Source organism: Octodon degus, unplaced genomic scaffold (assembly GCF_000260255.1).
Source record: "Octodon degus isolate 3935 unplaced genomic scaffold, OctDeg1.0 scaffold00102, whole genome shotgun sequence".
NCBI lineage: Eukaryota > Metazoa > Chordata > Mammalia > Rodentia > Octodontidae > Octodon > Octodon degus.
Window position 1 is genome coordinate 7387678 of NW_004524678.1, and position 24924 is coordinate 7412601.

The 24924-nt window shown below is 43.4% G+C and overlaps 1 protein-coding gene across 2 annotated transcripts in view; it reads left to right on the forward strand.

The window, feature by feature from the left end:
* The first annotated feature begins 12056 nt into the window (after positions 1-12056).
* The window catches only part of Mdga2 (MAM domain containing glycosylphosphatidylinositol anchor 2), an 883696-nt gene continuing 870828 nt past the window's right edge, over positions 12057-24924 (forward strand). The window contains exon 1 of one of the 2 annotated variants that reach the window (XM_004638774.2): positions 12057-12427. In XM_004638774.2, the coding sequence (XP_004638831.1) occupies positions 12148-12427 (280 nt within the window). In that variant the 5' untranslated portion in view covers positions 12057-12147. The remainder of the gene's footprint in view (positions 12428-24924) is intronic. The other variant, XM_004638776.2, reaches the window with a different exon arrangement.

Genomic DNA, 24924 nt, shown 5'->3' on the forward strand with positions numbered 1-24924 from the left:
TCTTTTTTGTTTTTCTTTCTTCTTTTTCTTTTTCTTTTTTTTTTTTCTGTATTTAGGACAGGGTCTGCAGGGTCTACAGCGTCTCACTACATAGATGAGACTTGCAGTGATTCTCCTGTTTTCAGCCTCCTAAGATCTGGGATTACAGGCGCGTGCCACCATGCCCAGTCTCAATGGCCCTCTCAGCGCACCTCGCAGGCTGGCCTGGACGGCACACCAGGATTGAACCCCAGACGCTGGGCTCTGCCTAAGCAGGTGCTTTAGTCCGTTGAGCTGTCAGGCCGGTCCTCACATTAATTTTTAATAGTAATGTAGATACACAAAATTCTAAATAAAATTAATAAATTCATTACCTTATCATAGGCCTAATATATTATTACAGGTATGAGGTGCTTTCTAGAAAGTAAAACTGTTTTAACATAAATTCCTCTGTATCTCATTTTCCTCATCTTGAAAAGAAAATGACTTCCACCAAAAGAAAACAAAAACAAAAACAACAACAAAAAAAAGAGCTGGAGCCTGGGAGATAGCTCAGTAGAATAAGTGCTTTCCTGGCAAGAGCAGGGGCCTGAGTTCAATCCCCAGTTCCACAAAAAAGAAAAAGAAAAAAAAAAAAAGACAGAAAATGACAAGCTTCATGAGGTGATTCAAAAACCAAATGTATTAATACATTCAAATGGCTGAGAATTTTTGTTGTATCTCAAGGATTACTAGGTTTTTTATATAATAGCAATTAAAATTGATTAATTATAATAAATATATCAAGGTGGCTTTAGATTAGATGGTTTTATATTTGTTACTTCATCTACTAATGAACTTAATGTCATTCTATGCTTTCTATAAATTCAAGAATACAGTGATAATTTTCTCCTGGTTTATTGTAATGATTAAATGATACAATATTTATTATACAGTTCTGTACTACATTTTAAATTGGTGTAGTGGTTACCTGTGCCATCACAATATTGCTGGATTTAAAATCATAAAATGATTGTACTTTATATGAAAAGGTATTGGTTAAATTCATTAACATTAAATACAGGTGATTTAGGTGGGAGAACAGCCAGAAAAAGAAGTACAAATAAATTTTTCTTTATTAAACTAGGAATTTTATATATCTATCTATCTGCACATATTTGAAATTAATAATCACTGGTATCCTGAATTATGAAGTGGTACAAACATTCAAATTAGAATCTGGAACATGTTACCATTACCATTTTTCATTTTTATAATGAAAGCTTCTCACAACAAAATCCCAGAAAAATGAGAGAATGAAAACTCATTACTACTGGAAAGAAGTAAACAAAATAGTCATTATTAGCAGATTAAATCATTGTCTTGCTGAAAGACAAACTCCAGGCAATCAATGAAAAGAAAAATAGACTTAGAAAGTAATTTTATCTGATTAACAAATGAATATGCAAAACTCAGATAACTCTACCATCACAGACTGCATTACATCACCTCAAAATTTTCACAGTGAAGCTCTAACTCCAGAAGGCTCAAGTTTGGAGATGAGGCTTTTGGCAGATAATAAGGTTTAGATGAAGTCAGGAATGTGGAATTGTCATGGTACAATTAGTACCTGTGTAAGAAGTGACACCAGAGAGTTCTTTTTATTTCCCTTTTCTTCCCTTTTACTGTGAGAACCCAGAGAGACTATGTCTGTCACCAGCAGCAAAGAGAGCCCAAGCTACACGCAAACCACACTGGCGCCTTGTCCTGGTACTTCCAACCTCCCAAACAGCAAGAAAAGAAATTTCTATAGTTTAAGGTACTTAGTGGCTGGCATTTTGTTCTAGCAGCCTAAACTCTCTAGTACACCTAAATAGCTACGATAATCAGTCAAAGGGCTAGGGAATATAATTTCAAGCATTTCTAGTTTATAGTACTAAATATAAATAATCCATATCTCTGGATTAGAAAATGGTTTATTTTTATTTTTTTATATTTATTTATTTATTTATTTATTTTATTTTTTTTTTTTTGGTGGTACCAAGGATCAAACTCAGGACCGTGCGCTTGCCAGGCAAGCACTTACTCCACTGAGCTCTCTCCCAGGCCCTCCTTTTTTTTTTTTAATTTTGAAACTGATTGTATCACATCATCAGTTCCCAAATTGATTCATTCTTCCCCACAGTCAACCTGCCTTGGGATTACATGTTCCCTCCTCTCCAAGGTTTCTTATATTTTCTTTTTTCCCCTTTTCTACCTAACCAAAATATGGAATAAACTAAAAGGTCCTTTCACAAGTGGAGGAATAAAGTTTGATATGCACACAATGAAAAACTATTCAGCCTAAAATGATGAAATCTTGCCCGTGCAACTTACATGGGACTCTTGAATGTTATGGCAAGCAAAATAAATCAAATAGAAAAAGTTCAGTATCAGATATTCTCACTTGGATGGCGAAAGTAAAAAAAAAAAAAATGTTTCTGTCAGAAAAAGACTGAGGATAGTAGGTAACAGAGACTGAGATAGTTGGCAGGGAGAAATAGAGAGAGGGTATTTAATGGACACTGGGATGCAGTTGGTTGGGAGGAAAGACCAGTGATTTACAGCACACTAGGGTGTCTACAGTTGAGAACGATGAAGGGTACATTTCAACACAAAAAGTGGAACATGTTTAAGGTGGTGAATATGCTAATTCACCACCTTAAACATGTTCCACTTTTTGTGATTTGGTCATATACTGTGCGTGTGTGCTGTGTATGATAAAGATACAATCATTACGTGCAAAAAATAAAAAAGAGAAAAAGAATGTATCAGAACAGTGCACATTTGGTAAGGATAATTGCCCATTATGAAAAAAATATGCTAGGTGTGTGTGTGTGTGTGTGTGTGTGTGTGTGTGCTTGTGTTGTTTTAGTTACTTTTCTCCTTGTTGTGACACAATAGCCAACACCTACAAGTTAAAAGGTGGAAATGTTTATTTCAGCACACAGTTTGTAGAGGTTTCAGTCCGCAATCAATTAGCTCCAAGGCAAGGTGGCACGGCAGAGGGACACCGCAGAGGAGAAACAGTTCATGGTGTGGCAGAAGAAGTCAGTAGCAGCAAATAGTGCTGAAGCAGCAGCCAGCCTTCCTTCCCTCTATTCCTCTGTAATCTGGACAAGGGATAAGTCTATTGGCTGGTGCCACCAACACCCAGAGTGTGGCTTCTGTTATCCAAAACCAGCAGTATACTAATACCAATCAGTGGACTTATTTAGTAGCACACACTCTTAATTGCAGCATCACAGACCCTATCCAGCCAGCTCTGAAAAGCCCCACCTATGTGCACATGACACTCTTGGGCGACATCTGGATAAAAGAACAGGTTTACATTGGTTCATGACATAAAGCATATTTGCTACTGTATTTAACGTTTTCTTTTCTCTTTCTTTTTTGTATTTAGTACAGGGTGTATAGGGTCTCACTACAATGCTGAGACTTGTAGTGATTTTCCTGCTTTCAGCTTCCCAAGCGCCTGGGTTACAGGCATGTGCCACCACGTCCAGTCTCAATCACCGTCTCAGCATGCCGCAGGGGTGGGGCCAGCACGGCATGCAGGTGATAGAACCCCATTCCCTGCATCTGCCTAAGCAGGCACTGTAATCTGCTGAGCTATCTGATCGGCCCTTATTGTAGTTAATAATGTCAAAAAAAAGAGAAAGTTTAGACATGCCTGATTTAAGTAAATTTTATTTAAGAGGTGTAAAAGAAATCACACAAGAATGTGAAAGCGGAGAGGACCTGAAGGGCTTCTTTTATTTAGACACTGTCACATAGGAAACTGTTCAGAAAAATCATGGAGCGCAGAGGCACTTCCACCTCAGTTCTCTGAGGCAGCCCCAGGTTTTCCACTTACTAGAGGGTGGTCTCACTAGTGCTCACTTGGGAGAAGGAGTTCTTTGAGTTCTTCCAGTTTTCTTGGTTCTGAGAAAGGTCACGGCATGTCTCTGTGCTCTAACCAGCACTCCTAGTGAGCTTCCATCGCATTCTCCCGAAGGAAATTGTACTTTACAGACGTGGAGAGCCCAGTGTTACCGAAGTTCCTTGATTTATCCAGTCAGGAAAAGTGTGATTCCATAACAGATTGGAGGAAATCTTCCCCAAATCAAGGGTGTTGGACAGTGGCTCCAGCATCTCAGAGGAACAGCCTTCATCTAGATTCCTGCCCGTGAGCTTCTGTGTTAGATTCTTAGGAATGCTGTGACAAGCTACCTAAACAAGATGGCTCAAGCAGTGAGCATTTATTCTCTTGCTGTGGACAATAATCCTGAAATGTCAAATTCGCTGGATTGAGAAGCATCTAGCAGATTAGTCTGGCATGCTCCTGGAGGGTCCAGGTGGCTCAGGGAGATGTGGCTTCAGACATAACACATCGTCTTTGACTATTCCTTTCCAGAAGCTTTGCTCTGCCGTGGCCTGCCACGGGTTCTCTGCCTTTGAGCCAGGCAGCTCATGACGGACAAAATCCCAAAGCAAATTAAAACTTTCCCCTTTTAGTTGTGAGTGTTGTTTTCTCATCCAGGAAAAGGAAGACTGACTCACATACTTCTGAAGGCTGGAGATCAGAAATTGAGGGAGCAGCTGGACCACGCTGTCTTTAAAAGCTCCAATAGAAACTGTCCCGTGCCTTTCTCTTGGCCTCTGGTGTTTCAGGCCAGCCTCAGCACTTTTTTACTTGAAGACCCATCAATCCAATTTCTGTTGTCAAATGGCATTTCTTCATCTCTCTCTCTCCATATATATGTGTTTCCATGCTTTTTGTTAATATGAAGACATAAATAATATTGGATTCATCTTTGTTACCCCAATGTGATCTCTTGCCAACTGTCGCTCCTAAAACCTTACTTGCAAATAAGGCGGCATTCTTGGATCTGGGAATGAGATCAATCTATGGGACATTATTAAATGCTCCCTCTGCCACATGGCTCCTTCTTGTTACTCTTGCTTCACGTACATTGGGCAAGTGAGTCACATGCTTCTCTGGTCATACCTGCCTTTGAGCTTTCATAATACCGTTTAAGATTTTGAAAAAAAAAAGTCTCCTATACAATTTATTTCTGTAATTCTTACTTTTATTTGGACATTTACTGAGCTGTCTCTTCAGAGAAAGGGCAGAATCAGGGGGAAAACAGTAGTGGAAGACATCTGACAGGAAAAGCTTTTTGGATGAACTCCCAGACCCAAGTTTTAAATTATTAAGCTCTGACTAGCAGGATTCAAACCCTACTTTTTCTGTAATCCAGAATAGGCAGAATTAAAGATTGAACCAAGGTATGTCACAAAGAAGATGAAAACCACTTTGGCCTGGTGGAGCCTGGGGGCAGGGAGACACAGGGAAGAGAGAAGTGGAAAGAGAGAAAAGAGGACTGGAGAGGCGAGGACAGGGCAGAGGAGCAAAGGGGAGGGAAAGCGAGGGGAGAGTAGAGGTGGGAGGCAGGCATCTACACATCCATACAGTTTAAGGGAAAGAAACTTGCCTCAACTCCTGGATGAAAATGACTCCAGCAGAGCAAATAATATATCTGCAAAGGCACAGCTATGTCAACTTGGAATACTCACAGAAAGAGACCAGGAAAGATAAGGCCCTTTGGTCTTCAGCGAGAGTGGAGAGCAGGGAAGCCAGAACTCAGCGGTGGCCCCGGAAATGCTGAGTGGCTGGAGGGCTGCGAGGAGCCTAAAGCTTGGAAGAGGAGGGTGAAGAGCCTTTTGGACAGGAAGCCAATGGGTGAAAAGTGAGCTACACACACAACAGGGTAAGTGGTGGGCAAGCAGCGCTCCAGGGGACGGGACAGTCCTATTCTGTCAGGACAAAACATAAGCCAACCCTGTCGGGGTGAGAACAGCAGGGAAAACTTAGGAAAACCTGGCATACATAGAAAAGAGATTAAGCTTTAAAAGCAGAAGAGATTTTGGTTCTTTCTTCCCTCCCTTTCTCCTCTCCTCCTTGTCCCTCCCCTCCTGCTTTGTCTCCTCTCTTTTCTCCTCTCTCTTTCCTTCCCTGGCCCTCTCTTTCACTTATCTAAACATTAGTTGATATGGGTGAGTCCTTAGCAGGCTGTATTTAATTAAAGAGGATGCTAAAAGCTGAATTTATTTATTTATTTATTTATTTATTTATTTATTTATTGGGTCTCACTACACAACGTGGACTCGTGGTCCTCCTGCCTCAGCTTCCCTAGTGCTGGGATAGCAGTCCTATGCTACCATGCCCAGAGTTCTGGCACAGCATGTGGTTCTGGGGATCAAAATCAGAACCTTGTGCTTGCTAGGAAAGCGCTTATGCCATTGAGCTATCTCCTCAACCCAAAAGTTGCATTTCTATAGAAATACTGTTGTGATGATATATTTCAAGTCGATCACCTGCTTAGGATTCAATTTTCTTCCCTTCATTTACTGGTACACACAGTTGTCAGTTGCTGCCTATGTATAAATTTGTGTTCCACTCTCCTCTAGTAATTTTTTTTTTTTTTTTTGGTGGAACCAGGGATTGAACTCAGGCCCTTGAGCTTGCCAGGCAAGCGCTTATTCTACTGAACCATCTCCCTGGCCCCCTCCTCTAGTCATTTTACCTTATCTGTGGGTTAGTCAAATAATTTGTTTATCATAAACAGTGAATTTCTTTATATTTTCAGCATAAAAAATTTCATTTAATTTTGTTGTTATAGTTAATCTGGTTTTAATGTACTCTGTTGGTGACCTAGAAGGATAATGTATTTTTTCATATGACTTTTTTTTTTCTAAGATAGTAAATCAAGCCTAGTGATAGGCAGGAGCTTGTCTGTTTTAATATTTAAGTGATGGAGCTCTCCAAGGACACAACCAGGAATGCAGCCCTTTCATAAATAATCTCTAAGCAAAACTGTACTCTCAAATTTTCAAGTTTGCAGAAGATGTTATACTATTCATAAATACTGAACTCTGCAGCTCTTACAGATAAAACTGGGGAAAGACTTTCGAAGTCAATGTGACTGGACAGAAAGAGGGCAGATGAAGTTTGAATAAAAGCAAGTAAAGTAATGTTTCTTCATACTCATAAAACTAAAGGTTCTAAACTGTCAGCTAATCCCGGGAGGAAACCATTCAAGTTCCTAGTCCCGTGTATCAATGCTCTGTTTCAACAAACAGAAAACTATCGAAAGCATTAATAGTGATACCATGTAATCACTCTGTGCAAGGTGTTGAACTATGGTATCTTACCTGCATTTAAAACTCTTAAGTAATCTTTTGCTCTTTTCCTATTATGGAGTGAAGAAGTTGTCAAGGTCACAGAAAGCGACGCCCAGGGCGGTCTGATGGAAAGCATTTAGATGTTTACCTACTTTGTTATAGTGACCAGCGCTGAGCCCCTACTCAGATATAACTCAGTCTTGTGTCTTTCTACAAAACAGAGTCAGTATTGTGACTTTGAGGAAAATGTGTCAGAGTAAGAGTAAATGTAGAACAGGCTATTAAAATCACTCGACTGCAGAATCTAGCATAAGATCTACCTCTTTTCCTGGGACTGAACCCTGGGCTTTTGCACTGAGCAATATTCCTAGCTCTTAAATAAAAATTTTGTTTATTTGCTGCAAAACAGGCTCAGGATCAGTCGTTATGTGTTCAGGCTGGCCTCGAATGTCTGATCCTTCTGCTTCAGCCTCCCAGAGTGCTGGGATGCTAGATGTGGGCAACATGCCCTGCAACACAAGCTTTGAACGATGGGGTTAGATAATGACTGGTACAAAAAGTGTTAGTTCACAAATTCTGAGAATCTAGAACTAATAACCAGCATGAGCATATTTAGCGCTCTTGACTGAGGGAGGGAGAACTTGCCCCACTATGCGACTTTTTCTAAGCTGAAAGCGCCATCTAAACACTGAGGTTCTTGCTTTGTGATTTTGCCTCTGGAGCTACTTTCCTGTTTGTCAGGAAGTCCTCAGGTGGCACCAGAGTACATCTTAGAGCTCAGCCCCATTGTCTGGTTACATGCTGCCTTGGCGTCCTCTCAAAGCAGCACCTACACGCTCAGCCTCTGCAGGGCACCTCACTTTGCATGTGGACTGCACTTTTCCGGTTACTCACTGGGTATTTTATTGCTTCCTCATACAATGTGTGGAGCGATATTCCAAGTGTGCAGAATTCCCAAGAGATTGCCTGTATACCACTAATCCCCTTCACGCTCTCTTTGGATTTTAAAAGCTAGCCAGGCAATAGGTGAAAGAGAACTTGCATGATTTAACTGGATAGTCCTGCAACAGGAAAAAAAAATGTAAGTAATACACAAGGCCTGGTATCTGGATTGGGCTTAAGGGATACATGGGAAAGAAAAACCAACTTGCCTTTAGTGGTCTGCACTTAGCCTATGCCGTACAGCTGTAGATATACCAGTTATTAACTTATTTCTGTCCTACTGCCTTGAGTTGATCTTGTGACCTCCCCCATGCCATTGCCACCTCATGGGACTCCAGCTGAAACGTCATGATCCTTCTGGGGAATGGAGGCAGGAATCCTAAACGAAACTACAGCCATTCCGAGTACAACAGCTGACTAAGGTAATTCAAGGTATCAGAGAAAAGCCCTTGTGTTTTCCTAACCTGTTATCACAAAGGAAAATGTCCACTGTTGTGCTTGCTAGAGGACAAATACTCTTGCACGCACCCTGGTAATAAAGCAACATGGACAATGGAAGAACGCCTTAGTGTACTGTGTTCCCTGTAGCATTCGTGCTGGGCATGAAACTCCAAGAAACTGGTCATTTCTGAAGTCCGTGCTGCTACTTTTTCTGGAAGCTACTCGAAGTGAGCCACATGTAGTATCCCGTGTCTGATTCTGAAACAGTCCTGGAGCTGCCGTGGAGAGCTCCTTGCTTCCTGTAGATCCACACCTCCTGCTGTCCTGAGTGAGGCTCAGCTCTGGCTCACCACCTGGAGGCCTGGAACCGTCAGTGCTAGGTGTGACTACACATATCAGACCTGTTGGGTCAGTGGAGCCTAACTACACATTGAATTTCAACAAAGCAGTAATAATCCAGTTAGTTTAACTGGCCAATTATATCTGTCCACAATCCGTGCCATATTTTCTTATGAACCAAAAGCCATCTAGCCCAATTTTCCTTCTCACTATTGTGTCACTGAAGAAATGGCTGCACACAAAATTTCTCCCAAATTGTGCCTTAGCTCTTTATTTATAGGACTTGCAGTGTCAACATAACCAGCACTGCAGGTGTCGATCAACACATCTGGCCCACTAGGATGTGTGTATCTCCAAGGAAGAAACTCTTTTTTATAAGCCCTTAGAAGTTTAATACCTAGGATCAAGCCTGGCTGTTTACTCTATTTGCATTTCAACTACTATTGAGATAAAGGAAACTGCCAGCTTGTCTAAGCTCCACATATTTCACTAGGAATTGCTGAGAACTACATGATGTACGGGTCTTCCCTGATGTAGAAATGATATTCAATGGAAAAGAAAGCCCTGCATCCCCACAGTCATGTCCTAAGCCTGAAACTGAAGAAGAACAATGTGCATTAAGCATACTCACTTTGTCTGGTTTGCTTTGTTCACAGCGATACCTTGACTTTAGGGATGATAAAAGTCTTCCAGAGTCCTACAATCGCTGGAAGAACCTGTGTTTGCATAAGTAACAGGTAAAAATGTCAATACCAATGTTGAAGTGAGGCACTCCTTCAGTACACGAGCAGATAAAACCTGGACCATCCTCGCAGATGAGACATGTTCTGAACTTCCATGCGAGACAGTATGTGCCGTTTACTGCCCCAGGAAGCTCTGCGCTGCAGTGTACAGGAATGATCTACTTAGAAAAGACAGAAGCATAAGAAAAAAATTCCCCCTACAGGTAACCAACGACCAAGCTTCAATCATCTCCCTGCACAAATGCCAGGCACGGAATTCTGCTTCTAGAGTGATACTTCATTCCATCTGAAGTGTACCCTCATAAATACTGTGAGGGGTCCCCCACACCAAGCCGTCCTCTGGGACCCTCTACAAATTCTTGCTTCTCCCGCCTTGTGAACTCCGAGGGTAACCACTAGCTTACACCTTGCACAAATGAACACGCACACTTCTCTCAGGAGAGGAAAAAGATCTTGGCGTAAACATCGAGGGCTATTCATTTTCCAGTGTTTGGGGTTCCTGCCCCCCAACAGAAGGCTGCTGAAAAGAGAGAGCCCTGCAATGGTTACACCAGCCTAATAAGGGCACAATCAATGAACGCTCCAGATTTTCCACAGTAATTACTTTCCGGACACATGTACGGAGGCACGTTTTAAAACAGTTAAGTCTCTGCCCCTCTCTGTTTGAACCGTGAAGAATATATTCCACAGAGTGGACTGAGTATAGTAAACAGTAATTATTGTGATTATAGAAACGAATCGTACTCAAGCCTATGTTCCTAGCTTTTCCCTATTAATTTTTGGTGAAGTGGTTCTAGACCTGTTCAGATTTTGCAATCCTGTTATAACCATGTGGTTTTTGTTTTAAGCTCCTCAAACATCAGAGCTGGATTTGTCCTCAAGAAAGACTGTCTTTCACACAAAGGGAAAAGCTTTTTCAAACAGTTAACTTTGGGAGACATCACATGTGAAATAATCCCTGAACTACCAGTGTCCCTCTTCTTCACGCGCTGTGAAGCCCGTGTTTCCACTAAGGGAGACACAATCCTGGAGGAGGAGATGCCCTTTCCGGGAGCCAGCTGTGGCCTGTTCTGCCCTCTAGCCACGCCAAGCCCATCCTGGAAGACCTCGGGCTGCAGGAGGCAGCGCGAGTCCGTGTGGTGTAATTACCGAGTCCAGGTGGCGGCTGGCCTTCTGCTCGCCCACGCCTGCAGCACGGGCGCCCAGGGGCCCTCGCCCAGCGGAGCTCCGGGAAGGGCGCCGCGCAGGGCCGGCGGGAGACTGCAGGCCGGATGCCGCCGGCCTCGGAGCCTCTCGGCGCTGTCCATACTGATGGGCTCCGGGCCGACGCTGCTAGGAGCGCGGAAAGGCGCAAGGGAGGCCGAGGCGCGGAGGAAGGCGGCTCGCCCCGGCTTTGACGTCGCCCGGCTGCGGCTAGCAGCTCGCGCTCCCTGCACGTAGCGCACAACGTGACCACACACAGCCTTCCTCCCGCAGCCGTCCGCCCGCGCCCGGCGCCGCCGCTCGCCCTCCGCCTCCTCCTCCGCCTCCTCCTCCTCCTCCGCTCTCGCCGCCGCGGCGCGCACCCCCGCGCACACCCCGGGGTCCCGGCCGCCCAGCCCCGCTCCTCTGCCGCAGCCGCGGCCCGCGCGGTGGCCACGCAGCCGGCTGGGCGCCCCCTGTTCGTCTCCGGATGCCAGCACCGCGGTAGCCCGGCGGGGAAGCCCTTCCGCGGTTGCTTCCTCTAAACTCCCGCCGGCCTCGGCCGCCCCCCTCCACCTGGCGGGGGCGGCGCGGAAGCGGGCAGGACGCGCGCGGGGCCGGTGGGCTCGCGGGGCGGCCGTGCGGCTCTGCTCCGGCTCGGCGGCGCCTGGACTGCCGGCCCGACCACCCCTCTGCCGGCCGGCGCTGAAGGCTATTTCGAGAGCGGCGGCGGAGGCTGCGGCGCGGGCGCCAGGCGAGCTCGGACGCGCACCCTCTCCCCGCTGCCCGCTCGCCCCGGACCCCTCCCCTCCCTCCCCCTTTCCCTCCCCCCTCCCCAGCCCCCAGCCCCACGCCTCCTCTTCCTCCTCCTCCTCCTCTTCCTCTCTCCCGCCCGGCGATGCGAGTCTGTCTCGCGTAACAGGATTGGCGTTGCAATGGCAACTGATGGAATGGGGGAAGGCGAGACGGCCGGGCTCGGGGCTCCGGACTGCGGGCGGGCGCGCCGCTACCGCCGCCTGACGCGCCTCTGGGGACCTGCGCGAGTTACTTTGTGAAGGAGAAGCCCGGAGAGCGAGCCCGGCTCGGCCCGGGTCAGAGGCCACTTCCTGCTCCTGGCCGTCCGAGCCCCGGCCCCCTGCCCTGCGCCGAGGAGCGCGGCCGGCTCTGCAGAGACTGGAGCTTCGGACCCCAGAGCGCCCCGCCGGCCTCGCGCTCCTCCCGGCTCCGCGCCCCGCGGGCTCCCCGGCGCCCGGTGCGAGTGCGGCGCGCGTGTGCGAGCGTGTCAGGGCGCTGTGCTGCGGGAGTGAGTGAGGAGTGCGTGTGTGTGTGCGTGTGCATGAGTGCGGGGCGCGCGGGGCTCCTGTGCTCGGCTCGCGGCCGCCGCCGGGGAAGGACGGACAGACGGCGCTGCCTCCTCGGGCGAGCGGCTCCCGGGCACCTCGGCGCGGCGCGGGCGCGAGAGGAGCGCGCCTGGCCGGCCGCCGGCCTCCCGAAGGTCCCGCCGCGTCCCCCTTGGGCTGGATATGTTCATGTTCACGTGAAGATGGATTTAGTGTACGGACTCGTGTGGCTGCTGACAGTCCTCCTCGAGGGGATCTCCGGCCAAGGAGTGTACGGTGAGTGGCATCGCGACGCCGTGGTGACCTTGTGATTCTTAGGCAAGATAGGCTGCTGAGCTCAGATGCAGGACCCGCGCGTTCCGCGGCCCCTCCCGGCGTGGCATTTGATTTACACTTCGTCACGTTACCGGCAGTGTTGAGGAGGCAGCGAGCGCGCTGCGGATTGGGCTGCGAGCGGCTCCCCCGGCGCCTCGACGCGGGCTCGGAGTTGGGTCGAGCCGGCAGCATCGCGCTCGCAGGAACCAAGTGGCTTTGCACTTGATTTACCCCCGCGGGGACGCGGGCTCAGGCAGTCTTAGATTTAATAATGGGTCGGCTCCCTGCAAACTGCGGTGTCAGTGCCGCTGTTTGCCCTGAAAGGAATCTTCGAATGTGACCCTGTAAGTCTCCCAGCCCTTTACACACCATACACACACACACACACACACACACACACACCCCACCCGCCCCCTCCACCTCGCCACCTTTTTTCTGTGTATGCCTGCATGACTTGATTTTCCGGCTCAGGAAGTGGGGTGACAGTTGAGTTGCGTTCTGCACCAGCCGTTGCCATGAGCACTGACTTGGGGAGGGGAAATCGCAGGCAAGATCCTCGGTGCCAGACACAATTAAGGGACGTGTTTGTGTGAATGGATGAGCAAAGGCATGAATGAACGGACAGCCGCGTCCACGCATCTGGGCTCCAGAGCAGGACATCCACTCCCTGTAAGGGGAGCCCGACATGAGCTCTCTGCTAGCAAATCCAGATCAGGGAGGTTTAGGACTAAGAGCAGGGTGAGCTTTTTAATTGCAAGGCTTTGAAGTCCTCAAAAGCAATTCTAGCTTCCTTTGCCTGTCAGCGGTTGGCTTTCTTGGCTTTAGGGTTAAAACACACACACACACACGCACGCACACACACGCACACCCACACGTTAGTAAGCTGAAATGTAAGTCTTCTCCTGGGACTAGCAGGCAGTACCCCAAAACCAAAATAACCTCTGGGCCCTCACAGTGTGGTGCTGAGGTTAATGTTGAAAAGCAGGACCGGACTCACCCACACGTGTCTGCCCATATCCACGGAAGGTGAGCTGGAAATCCACCCCACTTTGCATCTGTCTCCCTCTGGGATTTGGGCCCCAGCACTGCAGGGCAAGGTCGATGGCTGTCCCAGAGCCAAAGGCATTTGTATTTGTGCAAATGTCAGAGCTTCCCTTGCACACCCTAAAAGTGACTGCGGGGTGGTCAGTGGTGCTCAGGGGACCTCTGGCACTCAAACTCTCTGGGAAAGTGCAGAGCCCCGCAGGCGGATGTTTGCAGATGAACGCAGGTGCTTGGATGCAGCCTTTACCCTTACTGTGTTCTGTTTGGGGTTTAGCAGTCTGGGATCAGAAAGAGGTGGCTCCCAGCTGGAGCGCTGGTCCTTCTGTCGTGCCATCTGCCCCTCCCCTTTCATGTCGTCCTAGTTCCCTCCTTTGCTCCAGCCAAGAAACCTCTAAGCATCTGTATTTCCCTCTGCCCATCCTCTCCTTCCCAAATGAAAGGCAACTTGTCTGGCCTTGGCAGGGGCTGGAGCAGTGGTGGAGGAGTGTGTGTGTGTGTGTGTGTGTGTGTGTGTGTGTGTGTCTTACGTGGTGGTTCTGGAACGCAGGAGAGAGATATAGAGGCTCCTCAGAGCTAACTGAAGGAAGGCAGGAGGTGGAGCCCGAGGAGAGAAGGAATTCACTTCGTGCTCTAGTGAAGCACTCTGCTGGACTCACATCTCCTGAGCAGCCAAACAGTTCATTCATTCTAGGCATCAGGACAGCTGAGATCATTCTTAAATGGCTCTTGCTGAGGCTGGGACAGTCTGAATTCCTCTGGTTCCAAGTTCAAGTTTGCATTTCTTTCTCATTGGTTCAGAACGTTCCAGTTAAAAGGACTTCTGACTCGCATCTTAAATCATGTGAACGTCTGTGAACATGTATATGTACAAGTACAAGCGTGGACGTGCAAAGGGCTAAAGAAAAGTACGAAAAATGGGGAGGTGGATGGATCATTGGAAGTGTAAGGATTGAAAAGGAGTGGCTCCATTTTCCTGTCATGTTGGACATTCAGATAATTTGGTCATTCAGAGTCTCCTGTCTAGCAGTGGAAAGGGGCAAAGTCTAACAGTGTAGAAAAATAGGAGTCAATGGCTGGAGTCACTTATCAGTAAAAGAGAAGGCAGTGCCACCTCCGAGCCCGGCACTGCCGTGAGGATGGTGGTCTTTATTTTGTTTTACTCTTGATGGGCTGATTAGTCATTTAGCCAAAAATAAAAATGGCTTTGTGTGAAAAGTATTAGTCATCATCTCTGGCTATGATAAATGTCAATTATTAGGTGGAAAAATATATATCAAGTCTGTTTTACATGTCACTGGAGTTACACTTTCAAAGTGAGGCCCCTAATGTTTAAAGTTGGCATCAACCCAGAATCTGAGGATAGTGCAAATTCTGGGGCTGCTCCCTGACCTTGTACATCAGAAACTCAAACCTTGGAACTCAGCAATCCCTGTTCACCACCTGAGTGATGGTTACACACAGGGCGCACGAGTCTCTCAGAGCTGGGGACGTGGGTTTACACATTCATTGCCTGGGCTCCTGAGTCTTCCTAACCTACTTTTATTTTTGTTTATTGAATAATTTGTAGCATATTTTATATAGCTAAAATTGTCAATTGTAAAGGCATAGACCAACAATTTAGTATAAGGTTATCAAGTGGATTTTGAATATTTCAAATGAATGTCTTTTTAAAGGATTAAAGAAGCTAAAAGTTTTCAATAGAAAGCTCGAAATCCTAGATGGTAACTTACGTAACTATAAGGTCTGTATCCCCAAGCCTCTGTATTTGCCCATGTTCACAGGATACAGGAGCAAGTTACAAACAAAAAAATTACTTAACATTGTGTTCCAGTGGGCAGGGGCAAGAAGAAATGGGAAGCATTTACTAGGTAACTTCGTTACTCTTCAACTTCCTGGGTGACAGACTCTGAGAATAAAATTGAGATTTTAATTTTTGGTAAGTTGAAAGTATTTGTTATAATGTATGGATTATACTCTCTTGAGTAATATGTGCTTCCTCCTATTATACTCAGATAGTTTGGCAACTATGAGCATGATTTAGGTGCAATAGTTTGTGTTACAGATCTAGGGATTTCTTGTCATTTATCTTTGATTTTGAGTAAAAAAACTGTATAGAGGCTGACATTTAGATAGGATATATCAATTAGGTTAAAGAAATTTTCATTTAACTGCACCTTTACCATTTATGAATAACTTGATGTCATTATTCGTTTTAATGTTTCATCTTATTCTATATCAAATGTGACATTAAAGAAGTGTAAATTATTTGAAGACCCTTATAAAAGAAAATTTCCAAACTCTTCACAATAGAGTAGCATAAGAAAGTCACTTGTATTTCTTCCAGTGACTACTTTAATGTATAATACACATTGGAGATATTTGTTTTATAAAACTCATTTTCTTAAGCAATATATTTTTATCTTCTTGAATTTAGAAGTTACTTGCATTAAATTTTTTTCCACTAAAATACAATTAAAAGTTTTTTGTTTGAATTTTCTTTTTGTCTAGACATTTACCACTTAAAACCAAAAAGTTATGAAATAAGGAATGAACTGATGCCTACTTGGGACATTTTAACTTGATGCCCTCACATTATATCAAGATTAGAATAATTCATTAGATATGTTAAGGAGGTCTGAATGCGAACATACTTTCTGAAATATCAAGAGATGATGATCTGGAGCATTTTCCTGATTTAAAAGATTTTTTGAAATTTATAGTGAGTGATTTGGGCTATTAAGTTGTTTTCTACATACATTATTGCCAGTGACCAAATATTAGAATCATTCCTCCTGTACACTTCTCAGTTGGCTTGATTAAAAAAACAAAACAGGGAAACTACTCTGTTACCTGACATGGTAGTCTTATGTCTGGTCAGAATGACCCTAATTCGAAAAGGTGTTAGTAAAACATTATGATTGTGTTAATATTGACAATCACCCTTGTAAATGAAAAACAAAATGAAACTCTTTATCTGGATGGCATTAGTGGAAACCAAATCAACCAATCATTTGCTGCTCTGAAATAGTTAATTCCCTGTCCAACATCACTTCAGGATGTCTAAGATGCCATAGAGTAAGCTTATCAAATGCGTGTGTTGACATTTTAGCAAGCTATATTAGATGAAGTTATATCAGCAAATCCCATGAAATTTAAGCATGACACCCTAGGCAATAGGTGGACAGAAGTGACTCAGTGGACTTAAGAAGGAGATACGTGAGACAGGAGGTCGTGGTAGGTCATTTCAGACTGTCAGTGTGTTGTATCTGATAGAGGAATCCAAGAGGAGAAGGCTGCAAGGACAGCTGAGCCGGCTGCTGTAGGCTCTCTCCGAATGCTGCGTGTTGACAGCAGAGCAGTGGTTGGACCTTTGTCCAGTTTAGCTTTGGGGAGACTTTTTCAGATGAGATAGTGCTTTTTGCTGCACCATGCTTGTGGTGACCGCTTACGGCAGAGCTGGAGATGACTTCATAAACGCTGCTTTACAAAGTCAGCCTGAAGCTGTGCTACACTTGGTCAGTTCTTTTGCTCAATCCACTCTTCCTCTCTCACACCCACTGTACAATCACACACAATCTTACATTGCCACAACAGTGGACACCATTAGCAAGGAAAATGGATGGGATGCCCTTTAAATATGGAGATTACTTTTTGTGTATTTACTGGTTATTACTTTTTGACCTTTCTGGTTATTTTACCAAGATTTCACATGCAAAGGGATCAGATTATTTATACAGTGTTAACTTTTTTATGTCCTATAGAGTGGTATCTCCGTATAGGTACTTGATTTTTTTTTTTTCATGATTTTGGCCCCAAACTGATTTGGATGAGAACCAAATTACGTTCAGTGGCTAAGATTGGATATTGGCCTTATGGGGAAATTTCATTCAGTTCTTGTCCACTTTGGTTTGTGACCAGAACTGTGGAGAGAATTTAGTTCCTGAACCGAAGAACCCACTGTATGTTACTGGAGAAGTCTTTAGCATTTTAGGTTCAACAGGTTATAAATCAGAGCTAAGAAATCTTTTAGAGTGAAAGTCAGTGATAGTGCCAAGATTCAGACAATTAGCAGTCACAAGTAAAGCTTTAGAAATCAGGCAGGCCTAGTGAATAGATGCCACAGAAGTTATTCTAGGAAAAGCAGTTTTCATTATGTTACTTTTTTTTTTTTTTTGGTTTTGTTTTGTTTTGATGCTTCATGTTTCTATAATGTTGTGATTTTTGTTGGATAGTGGTGGGATACCTTAAACATTTCTTGAGGAGCAAGTCAGAAAACTGTTTTTGGAAAGGGTGTGCTTTGCTTTGTATTAAATTAAAATTTCTTATTTAGATGTAACTGGTGAGGCCTCAGGACCTTTGAACTCAGTTTATATGTTCCTAGGAGAGTGCTGCTTTTCAAATATAGGAATGATTCATAACTCCTGCCGTCTGACCTGGTCCTCATCACGCAGATGTTGGGGTCTGGGGTTGTACCTCGCAAAGGCAACTGAAAACTGCCATGTATCCTAGACTGGCCCTGATACAAAGCTCTAGAGTCATGTGCTTTGGAAGCTAAAGTTGTGCCCTCAGTTCAGGGTTAAATTTGGGAAAATCTTCATTACTCTCCTTGGTGGGTATTTTGAGAAGATATGCAGAGTATTATACTGCATGTATTTCAAGCATGAATAGAGGGATATTTTTGCTTTAATTAATTAATTAATTTTTGCAGATTCAGGGATTAAACTCAGCCCCTTGTTTTTGCCAGGGAAGCACTTATTCTACTGAGCTATCTCCCCAACCCAGAGGGACATTTTTAGGTTAACTATAACCAAAACTACTAACTTAATAGTCACACAGAATGAAATTTCCCTTCTTTGCTCCAGTGTCTGTTGATGTGAATATATTAAATATAGCAGACTGGATAAGTATTTTACATTCACAGAAAAAACTGGTTTTTTTGTTTTTGTTTTTTTGTATTTTAGGACAGGGTGTACAGGGTCTTACTACGTAGATCAGACTCATAGCTATCTGCCTGTGTTCAACCTCCCAAGAGCTGGGATTACAGATGCACACCACCACACCCAGTCTCAATCGCTGTCTCAGTGCACCTCTGAGGTGGGGCTGGCGCTGCACTCCAGGGATTGAACTTGGTTGCTGCATCTGCCTAAGAAGGTGCTTTAATCCACTGAGCTATTTGCCTGGTCCTGAAAACTATATCTTATTTTTATTCCCAAATCCTATTAATAAACTTTTCACCTTATAAAATTATAAAGTTGTGAGAAGAGACTTTAACATATTAAATCATTTTACCAATTTAAGGCACAGTGGTTTTTCCATCATATCAGACAGCTGGAGGTCCCATATTTGTGAGGTCTCTCTCTCTCTCTCTCTCTCTCTCTCTCTCTCTCTCTCTCTCTCTCTCCAGTAGTCCAGAAACATCGATTAAATAGACCCCTTTTTTTTTCCTTTTTGGCTTCTTTTTGCAAATCACTAAAATGCTTATGACTCATTATTGGACCATAAACTTAACTATATTCTGTTCTATCCCAGTGTAGTTGCATTTTCTTTTCATGACTATGCTACTTCACAGTGATCTCATGTAGCTCTTATTATATTAGCTTCTTACTATTTTTTCAAAGACACAGTACCACTACTAATCACATCATTATTCACTATTTGTTTCCCTGTTGGTATCACCAATTAAATTAAGAATGATGAGACCGAGCTTGGTGGTGTGCACCTGTAATCCCAGCGCTTGGGAGACTATAAACAGGAGGATCACTACGAGTCTGATCTGTGTAGTGAGACCCTGTAGACCCTGTACTAAATAATCCAAACCACGTATTCCCTAGGAGTTTACAATCACAGAAGCAGAGTTCTGCTATTTGGTACAAATCTTTGGATTATTATGCATAGGCAGCAGGTTTATCGGTTAAATATATGTGGTAAGATGAAAAATGCTATATCATATAATCTTTTCTTTTACTATGTTACCTCTCCAACTTTGCATAAAAGTAAGAGGTATGCTTCTTGCTCTTTAAAGTGAAATCAATATTAAGTACTATTGTGCAGTGGCCAGAGGGGGTCAGATATGTGACACATTGCCATATCTTCAAGCAGAACATTTTTTTTCTTGTGTTGTTGTAATGAGAACAGGGGAAATAAAAATAATTGAGTGATTTTGTTGGAAGGGAAGCGTATATGCCTGTGGGAGGAAGGATTGATTCACAGCAAGGTGGTCCAGAGTCCTCATGGATTGCACAGGAGATAGATGATATCCGAAAGAGACAGAAGTAAAGGCTATTAGAAAAATATGCCTGCAACTTTATTTTTATTTTTATTTATTTTTTATGTATTTGGTTGTTGCAGGGCTCTGTACATAGCTTAGACTAGTGGTAATCCTCCTGCTTCAGCCTGCCCAGCACTGGCATTACAGGTGTGCGCCTCTATGCATCTGGCTGGCTCAGCCTGCCGTGGAGGTGGGGCTAGCGTGGCATGTGGTGCCTGGAATTGAAGCCCGCTCCCTGAGCTTAGCTAACCTTGCCTGCGCAGGCCCTTTAATCCATTGAGCTATCTCACCAGCCCCATGTCTGTGCTTTTAGTAATGGCAAACAGCAAAGTCATTTTATTTTCTGAGGGAGCTGAACTGTTGCTCAAATTAATCAGAGCAGAAAAGAAAAAATTTCTGGCTGAAGAACCTCTTCAGGAAGATTTTTCTGGTCTTTGAAAGGGAAGTATAACGAAATTCAGGCTCTGATATACAGCCTCTTGTGGTAGAATATGTTAATTTTCTTGCTGATTAATTGTGTAATTTGGGAACATACAGAGGAAGGTAGACTCAGCTGAGGTGACAGAGGATTCTGCCTGTGACTTCTGAGTACAGTTGTGCCCAGGCCTCCGCTCCCTGGACTTCTTCCGGAGGTGGAGTAGGAGGAGGAGGAGGAGGTTCCTATGAGTATCCAAGAAAGGGTAGAAAATGCTGGAGGAGGACATGCTACTTTTCTGAAATTGTGACCAATAGGAACTCTAGGTAGATTTATGTTAAATTCAGGTAACTCCAGTAAACAGATGAAGGAATACATTGTATGCTTAATTCATGTAGCTACATAATAAGGGCTGGAAACACGAAGATATATGTGATGATGAGACCAAGTGAAAACCTAGATCAAACAAAGCTCTGTGAAAAAGACAAAAATGCTTGTGCCAAGGTACAAAAGAGCAATTAACAGTTGCTGTTGGTGAGCGGGAACTTGAAAGGACCAGAATGTCTTGAGTTGGTCCTTGACAGTGGGCTGGCATAATGTGGGTAAAGGCAGGGGGCACACAGAGCTTCAGATGAATCCCGGCTGGAGAGTTACTGGTGCAGAAGGAAAATCAGCCCGGCTGGCAGTGATTAAGCCTGAGTAACTTTGTTTCAGAGTTTATTTCAAGTTAAAGTAGGTATAGCTTCTTGAACAAAGCCATATTGACATTTAATATCTGGCAGTAGATATGCCCAGGATTGTATTGTGTGACACTCTGGCACTTGCTCACATGTTGATGGCCACCAAGATTCTGAGTTGGTGTGTGTTCCTATGAAGCCAACTGCCCTTTCTAGTGCAGACATGACAGCTGTCTCACAGGTTCCTGTGGCATATGAAGACCTGCAGAAATCTGGACACACTTTGGAAGCCTGGCACCTCCATAGCAATGCCTTTTGGGATTAAAAGACTTTTGAAAGTCTTTTCACAGTGTGAAAAAGAAGTGCTGCTCAGGAGCAGCCGACTGTGGACCCAGAAGGACTTCAAACATCATGTTGTTCCTTACAGATGGGCAGCCGCGAAGATGAATGTTTGGCCTTCATGAAAAGACGGGTGTGCGCTTTCTTACTGGGTTTCGTTCCCGTGCAAGGCAGTACGATGCCGTGAGAAGCTGTCGGTGAGCTAGGCTTTCTCGTTGTTCAGCTGGAGCTTCACTGTGTGACCTCAGGGGAAGCGCTTAATCTTTATCCCTCAGTTGCCCTGCATACTGCACTGTTAGGAGAATGGGCAGAGAGACGAGAAAAATGTGCGTAGCAGCAATGTTTTAAAAGAGTGTGGTCGCATTTTAAAAACTGAGATACAAGAAAGCATGCAGAATGCCCTCCCTTTTCATAAAAAGCCGTGTTCATTAGCTGCAACAACTGGATCAATAATGGGATTGTCTTTCAGATTTTAGGATGGAGTAAGGGGTTAGGAATGAATGAAGAATAAGTTATGTTTCTTTTCTGGAAAAATAAATTCAGCATATCACTATTCAGGGTGCTGGCAAAAACGTAACTCAAGTGGTATGTTTCTTAACACTCCATGTAATGTTAACATATTTATAAATATCCTTACAATGTCATCATGTGAAGATGATGACAAAGATGCTCTGTGGCATTGTAGTTTGTGTGCACCTGGTATGGGCACTGCTTGTCAGGCTAGCCTCCTGATCCTAACGGTTCTGTCCTAGGAGGGCAGCCAGCAGGAAGCCGGTATCTCCTCATTTAAGAGCTCCAAGGAACACTAATACATCTTAACTCTGATGGTCGTAGGTAAATTTATGCTTAAGTATGTATGTGTCGTGAAACGTGTGAATCTTACTTTTGTATCAGGAGCAAGAATATTATTTTTTTTTCTTTCTTTCCTCCCCCTCCCCCTCCCCTTCCCCCCCCTTTTCCTCCTCCTTTTGTACTTAGGACGGGGTCTACAGGCTCTATCCGATCTCACTGCGTAGATCAGACTCATCGTGATCCTCCTGTTTACAGCCTCCCAAGTGCTGGGATTGCAGGCGTGCACCACCACGCCCGGTCTCAGTCGCCTTCTCCGCATGTGCTATGGCAGGCCCGGGGATCAGACTCCCAGCCCCTAAGTCTGCCTAAGCAGGCGCTTCAATATGCTGAGCTATTTGGCCAGCCCTGGGCAAGAATATTCTTGTTATTCTTCATTTGCAGACTACTTTAAAAATAGTGGTATATAAAAGAAATCCATTTAAATGGAAAAAAATAAAACTAGAGACTTATTTGTAAGGATATTTATAATTGGTAATTTAAACATAAAAAGTGAGGATAATAATAAACCAAGGCTGTCACAAATTTATAACATGCACTGTTGATCAAAAATACGGCCAGAATTGCAGTTTTCTATATACTAACCTAATCACTTGAAAAATTGTTAAATTAGAATTAGCTGAAAATGCCCAGATGTTACTCATTGTTAAATCATAATAGTAATATATGTCTATAAGATGACAGGTTTACACACAATGTATTTTAATTATCTTTGGCAAACATCTTTTTGTTTCTTGAGAGTGAATGATCGCTTTCATAGCCCATCTTCATCTTGATAAAATTAACGAGATGGCTACAGTCATTAAGTTAGTTCCCCGAGGGTGACGCTTCCTGTTATATTTCTGGTGTATTGGTTCGTGCTTTAAGTAAACAGTAGTGGTCTTTATTCAGCGCTGTCGGCAGACAGCAAAATTAGCAGTTAGGAATATTGACTTTGCATTAACAAGTCACCCCACACATATACAAACAGTATATATACAGACAGTCTGTAGGCGGTGCAGACATCACTTCCAGGTAGTTTTGGAGTTCATTGTCATCCTTACCTTAGAATTAGCAAAGCTGTATGATTAAGAAATGGGTATGTTTTTATCATCTTACTGTACTTGTTCTTTTTGTGATTTGCTCCATTGTTAGGATTCTCCACCTTTCAAGTCACATTTTTTTATTCGTATTTAACACCAATCTATGCCATCTTTCTCCTTTCTTGAAACAGCTATTTTATTCTTTTTGTAGATGTTTTTGTCTTACTTCACAATGAGTAACAGCTCAGTCTTTGGTTCCTGGAACTCTTTTCACATGGATTCATTGCAGTAAACTTATTGAAGGGGGTGCAGTGCTCTTCTGTGAAGACCCTTCACTTCAAGGTTAGCACGTACACAATGACTTCATTGCGTCCAGCCTTTTCCTAAGCCAAGAATAACTCCCGGGAGACTGTGGCCTAAAATAATCTGTCTTGTAGTTTTTTATTTTCTCTGTCGTACTATCACATCTTTTCAACTGCAGGAGCTGGATTGAAAGAATCCTTCCTCACTGTCATTTTTCTCTTTAATGCCATTATCATTACAATTTTGGATAGTATTCACAAAAACATTTGTCATTCAAACTTACTAACTTTCTGGGATAATGATGGAAAGGTGCACTTTGAAAACTTGCTAGTAGCAGAGAAGAAAACTTGTCTAGTATCAGAGATTGCAGGTATCAGAGAGGAACTAAAGAAGATATGTATAAAAAAACATGTACACTGTTTGTATGGAGACAATATGTGTATATATAGTCTGAGTGTATTCATGAATGTGAATGTATGAATTGTACAAGTGCATGTAGCGAGTGCGTGTGTATTCATGGAATGGATCTCACAGAACATTAGCTGAAATTTATTTAGGTTAAATTCAAAGAACCAGGTAGATTTTCCTCTTCCCTTGCAAAACAAGCCCTGATTTCCTGTTGGCAGCAGGGCACACAATCTTTCATCTCTTCTTCATTTTGTTTTGGAGTATCTTTGATGCATTCCTGCTTATATTGTTCATGAGTTTAAAATATTACCATTAGAATTTGATACTACTTCTTGCCTTTTTCATGGTAGAGAAAGGAAAACTCACTCTTGGGTGCACAGAAATACATGTGTAGTTTATGTTGCCTTCTCTACAGTGATGGACAGGCATGAAAGGCAGCCTCTCTTCTACTCTATGAGCTTCGTGTCCCCTGCTTGTTACTCAGGCCTTCCTGGTGGTCTTTCTTCTTCTTAAGGGACTTTTCAGTGGTTTACAAATAACTGCAGTGATTTGTGGAAGTGAAAGTACATACACAGACCAAACCTAAGTAATGAGTTATAGTCTACATTTTTCCATCTAGTGTTGAAAATTATCTTAATGTAAAATGAAGTGATTTTCAATAAAAGAATTGCCTCTTATCAAGAGTGTACAATATATTTTTTATATTGTGCATTGTTTTCCATATTTTATTTTTTAAAGAATATAAAATAGCAGTAAGAAAAACAGTAACTGATGTGATACAAAATTTCGCTAGACAGAGTAATAGGAACTCAACAATGGTTGCTGTATTGCATGATGTTATCTTTAAATTAGTTGTTTAGGTTACCAGATATAACCATTTAAAATTGGTTTGAAACAAAACAAAACAAAAAAACACCAAAAGAGTTATAAGAAATTAAAAAGAAATGAAATAAAAATAATAAGAGAAAACATCAGCCATTAACTGCTCCTTTCAAAAGACCAGCAGAAATTAGCAGTAAAATTATCCAAATTATCTGCATATATACATAAATATATCTTTTCCCCTTCTTTCTTTTGACCTTTTCCTCATTCCTGTTCCAGGTACGCTTATTTATTTATTTATTTATTTATTT